Source organism: Brienomyrus brachyistius, chromosome 14 (assembly GCF_023856365.1).
Source record: "Brienomyrus brachyistius isolate T26 chromosome 14, BBRACH_0.4, whole genome shotgun sequence".
NCBI classification, from domain to species: Eukaryota; Metazoa; Chordata; class Actinopteri; order Osteoglossiformes; family Mormyridae; genus Brienomyrus; species Brienomyrus brachyistius.
The window spans coordinates 5163483-5182160 of record NC_064546.1 but is presented as its reverse complement, the minus strand read 5'-3'; the positions used below and the strand labels follow the sequence as shown (position 1 = coordinate 5182160).

Below are 18678 nucleotides of genomic sequence, written 5' to 3'. Positions count from 1 at the left end.
TACAGCCACATTTTATTTTAGTTGCAAATGCGTATATTAAATGACTTGGACTGGGCTGATGGAGCCGTAATGTACAGCCCCAGACACAGTGGACAAACGAGAAGGAGCGGGGCAGGGGGGGCAGGTGAGAGGCCTCCCAGCTCCCATCACTGGGGGGAGGACACCCTCCTCATTATGCCCCACCCCCCTCCTCCAAAAAAAGCAGCAATGCTTGGGAGAGTCAAGGTTAAATTAACCACTTGCCCCCTCAACTAAAAATCCAGTTTAACAGAGAAGCCACATGGATATGGTCACTGAGGCTTCACTAAAACATTTATGGACAGTTTATGGGTTTTGAGTGTCTGTGGAAACCTACACTATATGTGCCCACCCAGTTGACCTTTGACCTGCCAAAGGTTTTGTTCCGCTATAACTACCATGGCTTCTAATGCATTTTATGAGCAACCAATGTATGTTTTCGATGTTTTTTTTTTTTATTGGGTTCAAACAGGCAGCTTTTATACACCTCTGGCAATGGCTCTGAATGAAATACCTGAATTCAGTGAATAAGACATGTATCCCTAAGCTTTTGTCCATATAGTGGATATGGGGCAAATGTGATGAGAGGAACGCAATATAAAATAAGCTGAATTTAACTGAATAAAAACACCATGCATTACTGAAATTACTGAAAACTCCAGAAAAATCTTTTGAAACGTTTATAACTAGTCTCTGCGTGGAGGTTTCTCCACCCAAAAGAAATCACAGAATGAAGTAATATCTCAGCGATTTTTTTAAATGTTCAGTTCAGCTTACCTGTGCTGAGGCTGATCAGGGATCTGGCTCAGTGCTGCCCTCTCCCGGGTGACCTGGGGTTCCACAGGCAATTGGCACAGAGTGTGACAGGCTCTAGAGGCCAGCTGCAGCCTCAGTGGAAGGACGTCAAACACTGGCGCTGTGCAGAGATGGTGGATGGACTTGTGTTCCTCAGTTCTGTGGAAAAATGCAAGAGATGGCTCATTAGCTCACAGGTCAGAAGCTGCACTATCTGTATTGCATTACCGTCCTGCATCCCAGTATCCAGAGCATTCTCTTGGTGTGCTTATCCCAGGAAGTACAAGGCCCAAGCCTTTGAAAATCCCAGATGGATGGATAGTCCATCACAGGGCACAGACACTCGCACTCAATCACACAGTCAAGAGCCCAGGAACCAAACCCATTGTTGTGATGGAGACCCTGCTACCCACCAAGCCATTATGCACCCAAATTTTCAATATATTTGCAAAATATTTACAGAATATTTCCTAAATTCCCTTGTTACTAAACTGTGATGTAACGAAGAACTATATTGTAAGAAACTTCCTCTTAACATCTTCAGACCCCTCTGTGACCCTGAACAAGATCTGCTGGAAAGAAAAAGAAAAAAAGAAATCCAAAAAAAATACAGTAACACTTAAGGCCATGTTTTTAGTAACTTATAAACACATTCATAATGCATTATAATGCATTCATAAAGCATTATAAACATAGCTATAAATATTCATAAAAAGGCATAACACATTATAGCCATGTTTAGTATGTGTTATCACTGCCTTATGAAGCTCTCATGCAATATAGAGATACCTTTATAACGCAGTATAAAGCATAATACACGTGGTTATTTTACACCTTTTCATAAATATTTATAGCAATGTGTATAATGCTTTATGAATGAATCATTATTTGTTCTAAATTGGTTTATAAGTTACTAAAAACATAGCCTTAAAAAGTACAGTGTTATAAAAATACATTAAAAATGTACATTTTCCACACATTTCAGTCATAACCTCTTGTAACATAAAGACATCTCTGTGCTGACACCAAAATGTATGAGACGCAGTGTACCAAATAAAAAAAAAACACTCCATAAAAGTCCAAAGAGTTTAAGGATAAAACTGAAGATGATACCAGAAACGAGGGTTTTGAAATCGAAACAATTGTACTTAAGATCCCAGAGCTTGGGAGGCCTACTGTTTAAGCTTGTAGGCCTACAGGCAATTCAGCTTGCGGTTTGTAGTGACGGGTAAGGAATTCGGCATGGCGCAAGCAGATGATGGAGGTTTATTTACCCGAAACCTCCCTGCCATAACTTCCAAGCCCTCTGAATGGAGAGAGAGGGGAAAAAAAGTGGCCTGACTGTGTGTGGCCCCTTTATTGCAGCCCACCCTAACCTACCAGGCACCATTTATAGAGCTAGCATGCTCTCTCCGGGCTGTCGCTGGGCGCATTTATCATCCGTGGCACCGGCGAGTTACGGATCAGCTTGGTGGGTCACAGGCCAGTCAGTCACCGGCGGCGCCTGGAAAGGAGCATTCCTGATGCATGAAGCAGGCACTGCCCGCTCGACGCTCCCCGCTCACCCCGGGCTCCACCCTCCCCGTATACAGTATCTCTTTCTTATCCAGCACCGAGGCCTCTCCTTGACCCCCGCCACTCTGAAAGCATGTAATTAAGAGGCACTTGTTTTCGCCAGCTTCTGTTTCCCGAGAGCGGGGAGGGGTTCTATCAGGCAGTAATTCACAGGTGAGTAAGGAGTGACTGTAGGAGAGCAGCGAGTAGGCTGGCTGTCTCCAGAAACCGGGCGGCACTTAACAGGATAATTACCCAGCGTCGAGCGCTCTGTCACAAGCCCCTGAGTGGGAGGCAAGATGGCTGATGACAGCTCAGCCATTAGCTGGCGGGTAATACTGAGCCTAAGAGGCTCTTTCCTGCTAAAAGCCTGAGAGGCGGAGCTGGCAGATGTGACTCTGAGGTCAAAGGGTCAGCGGGGGAGATCTGGGGCAAGACTGAGGGACACTGTGGCTGATCACAATCCCAATTCTCAGGGGTGACTGAGCCAACGCATTTTTTCCATAAAGAATAAAAGTGTCAAATGAAAAATCACCTAATCACGGAACAGCTCCGGATCCCCAGTGACCCTGAATGGAATCGTGTGCATATTCACTTTCAAAAATGTTTCACAAAATATACAAATATGGATTAATATTGAAGCATTATATCCAGTCCAGGTTAAGCATACATCGTGGCTCTATCAATAACTCATGAAAAGTCAAATATGTACATATCACTCTGTTCATCCACTCTTGGTCGGAGTAAAAGTATTACCCTAAAACAGAAGTTCATTGCAACAGCTTCCTACCAAATCTAATTCTTTTGGTTAATTTTAATCTAAAAGTTAATTACAAGTTATTATTTTGTCCCATATATGGCATGATATTTTAGCAAAATATTTTAGTTTAGGGCTACAACACTCCGCGTAAGCAGTCCAGCACATGGATGGAATTAAGGTCAATAATGTTGTGTGAGGGTGCAAGAAAATGGACTGCCTACAATCCTAAATTGTTTTATAGCATTCAAAATTACATCCATGGAAATTTTGTGTTTTATGTAGGTCTTCAAAGAAAGGTCTATTGAAGATTACTAGGTTGTTCTTAACATTTGCACACAACCGCACTCAGTACTTTCCACCACAGTACATGTAATTAAGATATCCAAAGCCAGTAAAGCAGTCCCTTATTTTGCCAAAAGAGGGCGCAGTATGAGTAAACACGACAACGAATGGCTGTGGTACATCTTGTGGGAAAAGCCGTTTGGAAGGCAAGCTCATACCAAGAAAAACAAACAGAGATTTCCAAGGCACTCTTCATGTCGGAGCTGCAAAAAAGAAGCTTCCAGTCTAAGACCAGCAGACAAACAAAAGCAGTGCGTAGCTTCCAGACCATCTGTGTTGCACGCTTGCCTGGGGAGGCAGGTTTTGGTGCGTGTGGGGTGCTGTAGATCTACCCTGCTATATAGCTATAAATGAGCTATAACTAACAAATGTCAACATGTTCATAAAGAAAAACCGTTTGATGGCGAGCTTTGAATATTTCCAAAAAAATTACATATAGAATAACTGGAAACACAGCAAGCACAGTACACAGCGTGTGTGTGGAGTTTGTAGTGTGCACAATGCACAGCGTGTGTGTGGAGTTTGCAGTGTGCACAGTGCACAGCGTGTGTGTGGAGATTGCAGTGAGCACAGTGAACAGTGTGTGTGTGGAGTTTGCAGCGAGCACAGGACACAGTGTGTGTGGAGTTTGCAGCGTGCACAGTGTGTGTGTGTGGATTTTGCAGCGCGAACAGTGCACAGTGTGTGCGTGGAGTTTGCAGCGAGCACAGTGCACAGTGTGTGTGTGGAGTTTGCAGCGAGCACAGGACACAGTGTGTGTGGAGATTGCAGCGAGCATAGTGCACAATGTGTGCATGGAGTTTGCAGTGAGCAGTGGACAGAGTGTGTGTGGAGTTTGCAGCGAGCACAATACACAGCATGTGTGGAGTTTGCAGCGAGCACAGTGCACAGCGTGTGTGTGAAGTTTGCGGCGAGCACAGTGCACAGCGTGTGTGTGTAGTTTGCAGCGAGCACAGTGCACAGCTTGTGTGTGGAGTTTGCAGTGTGCACAGTGCATAGCGTATGTGTGGAGTTTGCAGCGAGCACAGTGCACAGCGTGTGTGTGAAGTTTGCGGCGAGCACAGTGCACAGCGTGTGTGTGTAGTTTGCAGCGAGAACAGTGCACAGCGTGTGTGTGGAGTTTGCAGTGTGCACAGTGCATAGCATATGTGTGGAGTTTGCAGCGAGCACAGTGCACAGCGTGTGTGTGGAGTTTGCAGCGAGCACAGTGCACAGTGTTTGTGTGGAGTTTGCAGTGTGCACAGTGCACAGCGTGCATGTGGACTTTGTGAGTTCTCCTTGTGCTCCACCAGCTTCCTCTGGTCACCTGTTTTCCTCCCACAGTCCATGGACATGCAGGTGAATCAGTGTCTCTCAATAGCCTGAAGCGTGTGATTGTGTCGCCCAGGGGCGCCGCTAGCAATTTTGGGCCCTATGACAAAATATGAGGTTGGGCCCCCCTACCACACCCATTCAGATCTCTGGGGGCCCCTAAAGGGCGTGGGCCCTTAGAATTGTCCCAACTTTCCCCCCCTTAGCGGCGCCCCTGGTGTCGCCTACAATGGAGCAACATCCTGTCCCCTGCCTGCTGCCCGGAACAGGCTACAGAATCCCAGATAACCTGTACTGTATAATCACTGGGGAGATGAATGCATTAATGGATGAATGGATAAGATTAATAGTTAAGAGAATCACTTTATGCACTTACTATTCATTTAATATATTTAGCATAAATATACTTAAAGTAGCTTGGAGCTCAGGCTGCAGGTATGATTCTAAGTGTTTGAATGCCACGCATCACTGATGAGATGAAAGGCTTACTTGGTCTTAGGCTTCCATGTTGCCAAGTAGGAAAGACCTTGCAAGGATCTACGCTGTTTAAGTAACCTTTCCTGCCTCTGGGTTGTTGCTATGGCGCCCCCCTTCACCACCAGGAAATCTCCATAGGTCACCTAAGAAAAACAAGTCGGTAAACAGACATCAATTGATAATTCAATACAGTCATCTAGCGAGGCAGTACATAATTGGGGCTTTGAAAAAAATTAAAGCATGTAACTGCCTTGGGCCCTGCTACTCATCAAATAAACATATGGAATTTATTTTATATTTAGTTATTTCATTAATAAACATATAAATATTTATTTGACAGATATGCTTATCTAAAGATATAACAGTTATATAATCTACAGTGCATATATAACAGATAAACATATTGCATAAAATGTAAATAATCACTCAACAGCAAAAAAGCAAACAGCCAATTATTGAAAGAGCAAATTGACATCAAGGGGTTTACCTTGTGGGGGGGCAGAGAAGTGGTGATGACATCATCTTCTTCGCAGATTGTGAGCTTTCCAAGTGTGCCTGTGTCCACTATCTTGGTGGCACCAGACACGGCCACATGCTCTGGGGCTGGCTGCTGCTGCTGGAGTCCCACAGCCCACAACGCCACCTGCTGGCTGGAGGTGTCCTCCCTCCCAGGTGGCTGTGCAAAGAAGAAAACTCCATAAACCTTTTCTGAATCACTTACTTCACATTCACTGCACGAGTCACCAAATACTGATGTATTTATAGATATACAATTGAATTATATGGAAGACCATAGTATAAAATCTAAATGTACTACTTAAATATTAAACCTGATGACCGAATTCAGAGATGCATGTCCATGCATTTCATGCATGTCCACATTAAAAGCATGGATCATGAAAATCGTGTTATTTAACTTTGTCTAAATGAAAACAGTGATATTTGGGTCCTGAGGGGAATTATACACTACACATAGTGCTTTGTTTCATTGTTTCAGAGTATAACTGTTTCAAAATATATAATGAATATTTCAACCAAGACCAAATGAGAATTATGTTCCAAATTCTGACAGGAGACCTTGGAATCATCCTAACTTTCTTTCCCTTTACAGGACCCCTGGGTACAGTGTCATTCAAACTGAATCAGTTGTTCCTCTTTGGCTTTGACAACTAATTTTTGTCCACAAGGGGGAGCAGAGAGCCATAATAAAATTGGCACGTAAACTTTGAGGAGACTGCATGTCATGGGTTTGCCCAATCCCTTAAGGAACAAGCAATGAGTCCGATAATATGCATTGCAGAGAATGAATCATCAACACAGGAGACCGACATATGCAACATGAGGTCACTCTAGGCTAGGAAGCTGCACAAGATGGACGAGCTAAACACGTTGCTGAACAACGCAGAAAATTTGCCAGATTATCACCAATAGACCAAAAGAAACATAAGATTCTGTAAGTTAATACAGTGAGTATTATTCTTCCTTCAGATGAGGGTTTCTACAATGCATATTGTATATATGTAACCATACATGTGATTAGCATAAGTAAAACATTCAAATGGACATCGTTTACCCAGCATGTAACAATATTTAGGCTGTAGAACTTTATAAATTAGCAAATCCCTACACATATCAAGACGTTTTGGACAGTTTGACAGCTGCACAGGGGGGACAAACTCCATATTGAGGCCTATGGATTTAAAATGGGATGTGATAATAGTTTCTCTGGGTATAATGACCAGATGTTGTAGTACTTTTTGGGGCAGTGGTGGCCTAATGTTAAGGGAAACACACTTGTGATTGGAAGGTTGTTTATTTGAATCCCTGACCAGGAAGGAACCCTAAGCAAGATACTGCTCCCTGGGTGCTGAATTAGCTGCCTGCTGCTATGTCACATTTGGCTTAAATGTAGAGGATACATTTCATTGTTGGGCTATGGTGTGTCAAAAACAACAATTAATCACTTTCGCCCATATAGTGAGTGTCTTGTTTAAATTGCGGTCACTGCTCTAACCAGATAATATTACTTTCTCCTGGTGTCTCCTGTTCCTGGCCTCTTTGCGGTGGACCAAACTTCCCTCACCTTAGAGATTACAGAATGCCACACACTCCTCGAGAGAGACCCACGAACCCTCTACTTTAAAAGGCACTTCAGCCAAGGAGTGCCGAAAGCCTCCTAAATGCTTTGCTAAAGAAGCGCTTTACTTTAATCTCCCATTTATTTGACAATCTGTTTCATTCAGCCGTCTCCACTAAAAGTAGCACATTGTTTCTACCACATTACACTTACATTCACTGTATTATTCTATTGTCAGCAGCAATATATTCTGTAAATTATGACTTATTTAACATGTGAAGCGGCAATTGTATTGATGACCTGTGAGCTTAATTGTACATTATTTTTAATTAGAAAATATAAACAAATGCACAAACTTCATTCAATTAAGTGTAGCCAAGAGTAAGGTGGAATGGGGATAAAAAGTCTGGATGAGTGGAGAATTCTCAGTGTACAGAAAACACTGGCTAATTCAGCACTGGGAGCTCTCCAAGTTACCCACACAATGTTATTAGATATAGAGATGAACAACAGAGCTGCAGAATCCGCTGTGACAGTAAGGCAGTGGAGTATTAGTATGCAACTGCTTTATTGTCAGAAAGGGGTTAGTATGCCACTGCTTTACTGCCATAGACCACTCCAGGAGTGTCCCATCTCCATTTCAACACCTACACCCTTGGGCAGATCTGGCTGACAGGTCATGCTCGCCCGTGGAAGCCAGTCCATCATGCTCCATGACGACACCAGTGGTTCCACTTTGGGACCATGCCCTGCCCAGCTGTGTTCTATTTTCCCCTCGTTAGTCTCCTATTTCTGAGTGTGTTGGCTCGCTGGCCAGATGTGAGATCTTCATGGTTTATCTTGAGTTTGTGCAATTTCTCCTGTGCCTTTTCCTGCTTTTCTGTGTACTGATCGCTTCGCCCCCTAGACTCTGAACCTTGCCTAGCCCACTTACTATCCTTGATGATTGTTTGACCTTCACCTGGATTACCAATACCGAATACCGTCTCAGACTACTGACAGCCAACGCCGACCACACGACCCCTTCGACAGCCCACCAACCTCCACATCTGCCTTCTGTTGTGGTTTCAGTGACTGCACTCTGTCTTATTGGGACAATCTTTGCTCTGCTTTGCATCTAGCAGTAAAATAAGAACTCTCACACCTAGTCTGCACCAGTACCTTCTTACAGTTCCTTCATACTTTACTGTCAGGAAGTGGTTAGTACTCCACTGTCTTACTGGTAGAAAGGGTTTAGTACTCCACTGTCTTACTGTCAGAAAGGAGTTAGTGCTCCGCTGTTGTAATGTCAGAAATAGGCTAGTACTCCACTGTTTACTGACAGTGATGGGTTAGTACTCCACTGCTTTACTGTCAGAAACGGGTTAGTACTCCATTGCCTTACTGTGTCCAGTGCTTTATTGTCAGAAAGGGGTTAGTACTCCATTGCTTTACTGTCAGAAAGGGGTTAGTACTCCACTACCTTAATGTGTCCACTGCTTTATTGTCAGAAAGGGGTTAGAACTTCACTGCTTTACTGTCAAAAACAGGTTAGTACTCCACTGCGATACTGTGTCCAGTGCTTTATTGTCAGAAAGGGGTTAACCCGTTTCCTTTTTATTGCAGAGTTAAGGCTGGTACAGACAGTGATTACACCTGCCAACAAAAGGATCTCTCCTCTTTCATATCAACCCTCATGTTTAACTTCTTTTATTTGCCAAATACTATCTTTAAGAGATCCCCTGATGACCGATCACTTTGTGGTACAATTTAACAGAAAAAATACTGATGCACAAGTGGTTTTTATTTCCTTATTGAATAAATACTTACTGGAATTCCATATAGAGTGACTGAACATTGGTGTATCAGTTACTGTTACAGTTACAAACATATGGCATTCTACAATGATGTAAACACTATTTGATTAATTCCTGAATGATTCAGCCAGTGTTAAAGACACTCTTCATTTTGGTTTTCATTCTCTGAACTCTGAATCAATTGTGCTAGATTATGCTCTATATTACATGTTTCACTAGAATCAATATCATTCAATAATCCATCCATCTTGCAGAGCTACTTATTGAATACAGGGCCAGAGTAAACTTGCATGTGCAGAGTTTGCATGTCAGCCCCTCATGTCTGTGGGTTTCCTGCGGGCAGTTAGGTGAATTGCCATATCTAAACGGCCTGCAATGTGTGAGCACATGTGCTCTGCCTCCTTCCTTGGGTTTTCTGGAAAAGCCTCCAGGCTGCCTGTCACCCTGTGCTGGATAAACGGCTACAAAATATGAACAGATGAACACAAGGAACAATGAATTATCAAATAAAATTTCCCTTTAATCTCTATTTTAGATGGACTAAAATCTAGAAATACATTATAGTTTAAAGTCAATCCAAGGTCATTATTTATGATGTTTATTTTAATTAAGAAAACTCATCATTTAAAAAGTAAAAAGCAACACATTCGTTAGTTCTTTTTATTTGGTTAGCTAGTGATAAAAGCCATAAACCTGTTCAACTGCCACTGGGATTTGATGAAATAATTCTGAAATGACGGATGAAACATCACTCATTATAGACATTTATATTTAATGAAATGAATCAATTAGGGTGCAGTTCCATTGACTGGCATGCTGTCCAGGATAGCTTGGTCTGGTATCCTTTGCTTAGTCAACCACGATGCAGAATCACATGGATAATGGATTCCGGTGAACCAGTGGACACATTATTTAATTAATTAACTGACCGATTTATTTATTTTCACTTTTCGGGGATTAGCGTATTCATTTTGGCAGTAAACCTGAAACTGATTGTGCAGAGAACAATGTACTGTGCAGCCAGACAGTACTGTGTAGCTATGGATGCTTGGCGTCCAAAGTGGCTACCATACATACGGACTGAATAATCCTAACTCTCTAGCCAAATAGTTACTTGTAGTCTTGTGTCTTCCATTTCTATGCATAAATTTTGCCTAGCATTATAAATAGAAGTAATAACTGGCCCACACATACTAAAACGCCTTTATGAGTACTGAGTGGTTGTCTCAATGGAGACATTTGTTGAAATAGCACAGTGGTGTTTAAACACAGTGGTGTTTTAAAGTCCTCTCGCGTCCCTCAGCATTTAAAAAGTGACAGGCCTAATAAACCTAACAGCTTATGAACAATTACACTTGGGCTCACTGATCAAAACAACCAAAGACATACACTGCCATATAAACATATTGTAAACTGTATTTTGTTGGACTAAAATTAAATATTTTAACATAAAATGTCTACAATATAATATTTATTTTTATTGTATGTCTTGTTTTATATAAGAGTCCAGGAGAATTTGTATGATTTTCTTAACAAATAAGCAAGAAGAAAGAATATATTTTTCCATTAAAATATACAACTTCTGTAATTGCTCATCCAGTACAGGGTAAAAGTGAATCTATCTCAAGCAACACAGGGCACAAGGCAGGGAACACCAAGGTCAGCATGTCAGTTCATCAGAGAAATCAAAAAGAAAATTATTCATCCCAATATATCTTGAGCTCAGAGACGCCACCTGGTGGGTATCATAATCATGACAAAAAGGGAACACATATTTCATTCCTGAAAACAATTGTTTCCATCAAAAGTGACCATTAATCAGCCTTATTTTGCTTAAAATTTCATATGAGCACAAGTCCTAACTTGAGCTAATTAGAAGACTTCTACTGTCCTTTGTAATAACCATTATATCATGTACTGCTGTACTAAAAGTGATATATTATACAATGAAGTTAAATATGAGCATAGTAAATTATTGCATTCATAAGGAGTGACTTTTTACTTTAACGTCCACCTTACCTCTGCAAGCCATTCAGATTTCCTTAATACAAACAAAACAGTTCTCTCATCTATCTGCCTTCCATAATCCTTTTAGCAGTACAGGGCAACAGTCAGTCCTCCCCCATCAATCAGTCACAGACATCCCACCTTAGGCATAAAGAATTCAGGGAAGTGGATGCGAGAGAATGGGGGGGCAGTAAATTTGCCAAAGTTCTTGGCGGCTCGTCTACAGAATATCATTTTTAACGTTAAGAGGACATGAATTAAATCCAGCATGCAGGATGCTCCCAGAACCTCAGCCTACAATCAAAAATAGATGTTTCTCAATATGCGTACTTGACCATACTTGTGTTCTCATCTCCCCATTTTAAGTCATCTTCTGTTGCCGAAGACCAGTTCCAACACTCAAGAACAGAAGTAACGAGGACGTTAAAAATCCCCGGATGTCATTTTTGCCCCGATCCAAATATCAAGGATACATTGGCTACATCCTTGCCAACCAAGACCAATCCCATGATGCACTGCACCCCGAATTTGGTCTTGGGCAGTACGTTTGCAAGACTGGTCTTGCCAAGTACGACTTTTGTGTTCTTAGTATTGAGAAACACCCTGTCTCTCTGCCTGTCTGTGGTCTAAAGTCCTGACTTACCAAATCAGTATCAGCTTTTGGAAAGGTTGTGGTGATCAACTTCACAACAATTTATTGTTTAATAATGTGATTCCTCCTCTTCAGTTTAGTCTTCATGCAAACCAAACATCTTACACTGCCTGCTTTTTCCAAATAGCTCATTTGATTATGGGTTATGACCATCTATTTTCTATACCCACTTGTCCTATGCAGAGTCATGGGGGTCTGGAACCCATCCCAGAAGCCACAGGCAAAAAAGCAGAGAAGAACCAAGAATGGGGCACCAACCCATCACAAGGTAACAAACACACATGCCATTAGCACCCACATACACATCTTTGGACAATTTGGGAGCTCCAATATACCTTAGTATGTTTTTGAACTGTAGGGGGAAACCAGAGAACCCAGAAGAAACTCGTTATCAACACAGCGAGATCATGGAATCTCCACAGAAATTGAACCATGGCAGAGACTCAAACCCCAGTCCCAGGGGTGTGAAACAACAGTGCGTCCCACTGCACCACCATGGGTACAACTGTTCTGTCCAACTAAAAAATGTTTTCCTTCAAAGTGGCAAAAATTGTTATTAAAAGTATCAATATACGGAGTGGGCCAAAAGTAGATATATAGTAATTATTTTACAAAGCAAAGGTTCTGTTTTACAAAGTAACGTTTTTATTTCACAACATTATTTTTAAGAGTAGGTATACAGCTCTTATCTTACGGTACTGACTGAGTCACATTTAGTCTCTTAGGTGTTCTAAATGTCCTCCGTCAACGTTGATGCATTCCTGGAGCCTGTCCCTCACTCTGTGACACACTTTTGCACACAAATTCCGGTTAGCATCAGTGTCCACAATTGCTTGTGAGATGACCTCCTTCAATTCATCCACAGTGTGGGGCCACCTCTGAAAGATCTGCTTTACTATGCTCCAAAGAAGAAGTCAGTGGGTGGCTAGTTAATGCTGCCACGTCACCCGATCCAACGCTGTGGAAAGGAGTTGTCGAGGTAGCAAAATGGGGGGGGGGGGGGGGCATCTTCCTCAAAAAACAGTTCCTCATAGTCAGTCCTGGTGGCAAGTTGTGGCAACATGTCTAGGTAATTTTCTCCACCCACAGTTGTCAAAAAAAAAAACATGGGCCCATGACATCATTCGTAGGCAGTCTACCCCACACCACGATGCCTGCCTGGTTCAGTTGAACTGCAAGTATCACATGAGGATTTCCGTCTGCCCAGTACACACAATTATACCTGTTCACGTGGCCTGACAGCTTGAAATTGGCGTCATCTGACCAAATGAGCTTATCAAGGTCTTCTTTTGAGATATTTGTCATCTCAGAGAATTTCAACTGATGATCTCCATCTTCCTCCAAAAAGAAACGTAAAAGTCTAAGAAGGTATGGCTTCAAACTCAATTTACGCATTAAGTGTCGCAAGGACATTCTCAGTATGGATATCTCCAGAGATGCACGTCGCATGGACTATTCCACATTATTCTCAAATGTTATGGCAACTCTCATCTCATTCTCCTCTATCACGGACGTCTGCGGACGTCCAGATTTCGGTGCATTAACAATTGAACCGTTTCATGAAATTTATCTCTGATACAATAAATTGTTAGACATATTGGTGGAGGACTGTCAAATGCCTCCCTCCACGCTGTGCACACTAGCTAGGCATTTTCAGTCTTCCAATACTGCTTCAGGATCCGTGCTCTATGTTTTCCTCAGATTTCCTGTCATGATTCTTAATACCTGTAAAAACATCCTCATTTTGCATTGAGGGTACAGAGCTACATTGGCAACACATTTCTGCAGCGTTGGACTGGGCGACATGGCAGCATTGACAGGCCACCACGTTAACCTGACCTGAAACCCATGGATTTTTTTGGGGGTGTAGTAAAGGAGAAGGTTTTTGAGAAGAAGCACCAGACAGTGGATGAACTGAAGGAGTTCATCTTGCAAGCATCTGTGGACATTGATGCTAACTGGGATTTGCGTGCTAATGTGTCACAGTGTCGGGAACAGGCTCCAGGAATGCATCAACGTTGACGGAGGACACTCTGAACACTTAAGAGACTAAACATGACCCAAAACTGCATACCTACTTTGGCCCAGTCTCCCAGCCCGCCCACTGCCCTATTCCCTCTCAGACGCTGATGTTTTGAAGCATTCATACAATTAACGTCTAGCTTTGCTGCACTAAAATCAAATTATATTCTGAACCGCCATTAATTCCTAGAGACACTGAGCTTCCCTAGAAATGATGTTTTGAAGCATTTGTCCAATAAACATTCAGCTTTGCTGCACCGAAAACACAGAAGTGCCATTAAAGTCCAGAGAAACTGCACTTCAATAGGTTCCATTGGATCATGCTATCATGGGAATGTAATGCGTGAGAAAGTCACGTTAGACGTCCTGCAAGAAATTATTGCCGATTCTGAAGGAACTAGCCAAGAAGTTGAACATGTTCTAACACGATCTTTGTAATACCAATGTGAATACAACTGTACGTATTTGACAAAACATTTTGTGACATTTTTGTGAGGAGGCGGAGTTTCCCTCATAGTCTTAAAGCAGCCACCATTGGATTTAATGTGTCAGTCCAAGTGAGCTCCAGGAGAGAGGATGAACCAGAGAGAGAAATTGTGAGCTGCATCCAGGAGTTACAGGAAGGCCAGTGTTTTTAGATGGACCAGCCCAGGCTGGGTGAAGGTCCAAGATGCCTGAAGTTAGTTCTCAGAGCTCTACATCAGCCCTCTTTTTATGACATGCATTACATTTCACTGTTAGGTTTTTATGTGTATTGCAGTTGTTATGAAATACTTCTGCTGTTTAAGTTTCTCTTATCTGTTAAAGTCTATAAATTGTTTCTTATGTAAATTTATTTGGACCTTAATGATATTCAGAACTTCAGGAAAAAAATGTCTTTACTGTCTTTGTTCATATTTTGAAAACCTCTGCATTTTTTGACAAATTACTTCTTTTAGTGCCACCATAAGGTCATGTGATGTAACCAAAAATGGAAGGAAAAGAATTCATTCCAAAATTACATTTTAATTACCATGGGTCAAACATGAATCACTGACACCATAGATGTATACCAAAAACTGTCTTATACCTTATTAATCAATTTTATGGATTTCAGCAAAAAAAATGAGTCTGTGAATCATAAGAAAGTGGCGCAGAAATTGAAACAAAAATGTAAAATGCAAATTATAGCATTTATTTACATGTATTACATTATTACAGTCACATTGAAGGGTCTTTTGAATTTTTGGGTCATTTTTTAACTTACGATTATAAAGTTATTTTTCAGTTTTTTATTATTATTTTTTTTATATAATTTCAGTTTTTTGACCTGCACTATGTGGACAAAAGTATTGAGACCCCAAGCAGCTATAACGGCTGCCACTCTTCTGGGGAGGTTTTCTACAAGATTTTGTGCGTCTGTGAGAATTTTTGCCCTTTCATCCTTAGAAGCATATGTGAGGTCAGACACTGATGGCTCACAATCTACATTCTAATTCATCCCAAAGGTGTTTGATGGAGTTGAGGTCTGGGCTCTGTGTGGGCCAATCAAGTTCTTCCACACCAAACTTACTCAACCATGTCTTTATAGACCTTGCTTCATACACTAGGGTACAGTCATGCTGGAACAGAAAAGGGCCTTCCCCAAACTATTCCCACTATGTTGGAAGCATAGAATTGTCCAAATGACTTGAGATGCATATCAAGACATTTTGGTCATTATCTATGCTTTCAACTGTCCATATAGTGTATCTGAAATTCTATAGAAATGTATTTGAATCCAAGCTACTAAAAAGCCATTTCTAATCTGGTGCCACAAAGTAGAGTAAATTCTTCCTGTAGCACTCATAAATTATTACCCAAAATGCAGAAATATTTTAGCCATACTAAAGTCCTCCTTTGAAGTGTACCTGACAGAACTGAATCTTAAAAGACACTACACAGGTAACAGGCCACTGATTACAAAGTCTGCTACAGCAGCATTTTGTGAATGAATGGCATACCTTAGGGAGGCATTACCTCACCATCCGATCACAGGGTTGGCTAGATTAAAGAGCCATTTCTTAGCTTATCTCATTTTATCTTTCTTCTTTCTTAGCTCAAACTGTAAATCATTCTTTCAGAAGCGTCACTGAAATAGTAATATTTAACCTCATCGCCTAATAACCACAACCTGAAACACACTTATAATATAATGCCAGTAAGTGCAATGAAAAAGGTCTTTAAAGCCTTTTAATTTAAAAAGGGGGCTTATAGCAACCTAGTCAATTACTTCCACCAAGGAAAGCAGCGCCTTTTGAATAAAAGGCCTTTTTAAACATAGCAGAGAAATGCATTACAGCTAATGCACTCACTTATCCCAGTCTCAGCTCAGGAAGACAGAGCCATTTAGAGACCCGTGAGGTCCGGGGCCTGCTTGGATGAAGCGGACATCATGGTCCGGTGTCTGCTGGGCCATCGTCGAGGGCCTGCAGCTGAGCTCTTGGTAAGACCTCTCAGCCCAAGCAGGAGAAGGGTAACGAATTAGAGAGAGAGCGGGAGCAGACGCAAAGAGGCTCCACTGCGGATTTTGCAGGACCCACAGAAAGCAGAGTCTTGTTTACCTTTGATATCTGTCTCTACCTCTAGATTTTTAGGTCTGGTCTAGTAGTTTCCTTAAAGGGCCAGGCCGTCATTCCTCCAAGTCTCTCGCAAAGCTTTCTCCCATATTATGTGGCAAAAGGCTGGCAGACCACTGTATCTAGCAAAGTGAATAATGTGGTTTAATTGGCAGCTTTACCTGAATAGGGATTCTGCAGGAAAGTACTGCATTTTACCACAAATATTGTTTTTCCTAACTTAATATTTAACAATATCAATGCAGCATATAACAAGAATTAACTTCATTTCGAGAGCAATAAAATTCAAATTAAAACTCTGTCCTTCTTCCTATTTCTGTATATTACACATACCCACTATAATTCCCACCTATTTATAATAAATAAAAACATTTTAACAATAGTTCATCTTAAATGGTAGCAGCTATTTAAAGTCCCTTCTATAATCAATCACATCTTGAAAGCAACCGTGAAATTGCGATTTTTATATACTTCAGACACAAGAGTTGTTACTGAGCTCTACGTACTGATGTACAGAAGACAAATGAAGAATCTTGACTTGTTTACACAGTATCAACATGATCTTCCGTGTTAAACAGTCCATCCATCCATTTTCCAAACCACTTATCCTACTAGTTTGCGGGGGGTCCGGAGCCTATCCCGGAAGCAATGGGCACGAGGCAGGGAACAACCCAGGATGGGGTGCCAGCCCATCGCAGGGCACACTCACACACCATTCACGCACACATGCATACCTACGGGCAATTTAGCAACTCCAATTAGCCTCAGCATGTTTTTGGACTGTGGGGGGAAACCGGAGAACCTGCAGGAAACCCCACAACGACATGGGGAGAACATGCAAACTCTGCACACATGTGACCCAGGCGGAGACATGAACCCGGGTCCCAGAGGTGTGAGGCAACAGTGCTATCCACTGCACCACCATGCCGCCCCTGTAAAACAGTCATATAGCTTATTTATAATTATGGAAAACTTCACTGTTTTCTTTCATAAAGCAAATCCCTTGACCACTGAATTTGCATGGTGGTGCAATGAACACTATGAATGTTGGCATATAGAGCTACATTAACATGCCCCTGGGCTATTTGAGTAGTCAGAGCCCTCACCCTGCCCCCCCCCCTTATATTTTCTATGATGGCTGTAGTTTATTGTTTTTTTAATAAGGTTAGCTGAGGCTCCGTGCATAAAAACTTTTTACTAATATCTGTACTAGACAGAATCTGGAAAGTGTAAAGGAGTGAGACACTGAGGGACAGCGGGTGGCTCTGCCAAGGCTTTTACCAGTGTAACCTTACCCAATGCCGCTGGCTTACCTCACTCTCCATGGTGTCTCCTGACACCACTTGCAGCACCTCCACATCCATGGCACCCCAGATGCTCCTATCAACCATCTTCCCAGCGTCCCCAGTAGGTGCCTGATCTGGCTCGTCTTCCAGAGGGGCCATTTCTTCTCCCATGGACTTAATCCCGGCGATTTGCTTGGCCTCTTCCAGCAAATAAGCCGCGGACTTCATGCACCAGGTGTTTGTGGGAGTCCTGCTGGCCTTTCTGTTCACGGGCTCCAGTCTCAGCGTTGACGCCGGCCCACAGAGCACCTGGCGTTTCCATGGACCCATCCCCACGTTTTGGCAAACTTTGCTACCTGGCGGCCAGGTCTCCCAGCAAGGGTGCACATGAGGTTGGTCTTGCCTGGAAATGGGCGCTTGTTGGGTAGAGGTGTGCTTCTTAAATACAGACATCCCACTTCTTAGAGCTGGCTTCGCTGACCTGGGCTTTGGAAGAGCCTTTGGCCTGTGCGACATTTTCGCTGTTTTGGCGCTGTCTGCCATGTGAGCTATGCCTGGCTTCGGAGCGGCTTTCTGTGGTGAAGACACACTCCTGCTCCTCCAGCTCTCTGCCACTTTGTAGCTGCTCTTTTCCCATAATTCTTTTGGGCTTCCTATCTCCCCTTGGCTCACTCCAGCTGGTCTAATGGGCACAGCTTGCCGGTGCTTGTTCTTGAGGTAAGAGCTGGATACAGTCTGGGGCTCATCATCTGAGATAAATTCAGCTGGAACATCCATGGCCGTGTTATCTGCCTCACAGGATCTCTCTGCAAGGTGATACATTACTCTAACATTACTCTAACATTACTCTAACATTACTCTTCAATCAGGCGTCCTGCTCCAGTTCAATCACAGCCCCAATTTGGAGTTTTTTTAAAGGCTTATTTGTTGCAGCCACCACCAACGCTCTACCAACCTTTCCAAATGGTCCAAATTTTCCACATA

General features: G+C 42.4%; 1 protein-coding gene across 1 annotated transcript; it reads right to left on the bottom strand.

Annotated features, from left to right (window-relative positions):
* LOC125707186 (uncharacterized) lies at positions 1–18487 on the bottom strand. Its single transcript, XM_048974167.1, has 4 exons — positions 17722–18487; positions 5745–5933; positions 5270–5400; positions 1–972 (listed from the first exon to the last, which is right to left on the bottom strand). Exons 1-4 carry the CDS (start codon positions 18469–18471, stop codon positions 792–794), a joined length of 1251 nt encoding a protein of 416 aa, XP_048830124.1. The 5' UTR covers positions 18472–18487; the 3' UTR covers positions 1–791.
* Between the last annotated feature and the right edge of the window lie 191 nt (positions 18488–18678).

Excerpts from the sequence above, each read along its gene's own strand:
- LOC125707186 (XM_048974167.1), bottom strand. The coding sequence starts at position 18,471 with ATGGATGTTCCAGCTGAATTTATCTCAGATGATGAGCCCCAGACTGTA. Across the intron at positions 5,934-17,721 it reads GAGACACCATGGAGAGTGAG|CCACCTGGGAGGGAGGACAC; the intron begins GTAAGCCAGCGG and ends TTCTTTGCACAG. Across the intron at positions 5,401-5,744 it reads CTTCTCTGCCCCCCCACAAG|GTGACCTATGGAGATTTCCT; the intron begins GTAAACCCCTTG and ends TGTTTTTCTTAG.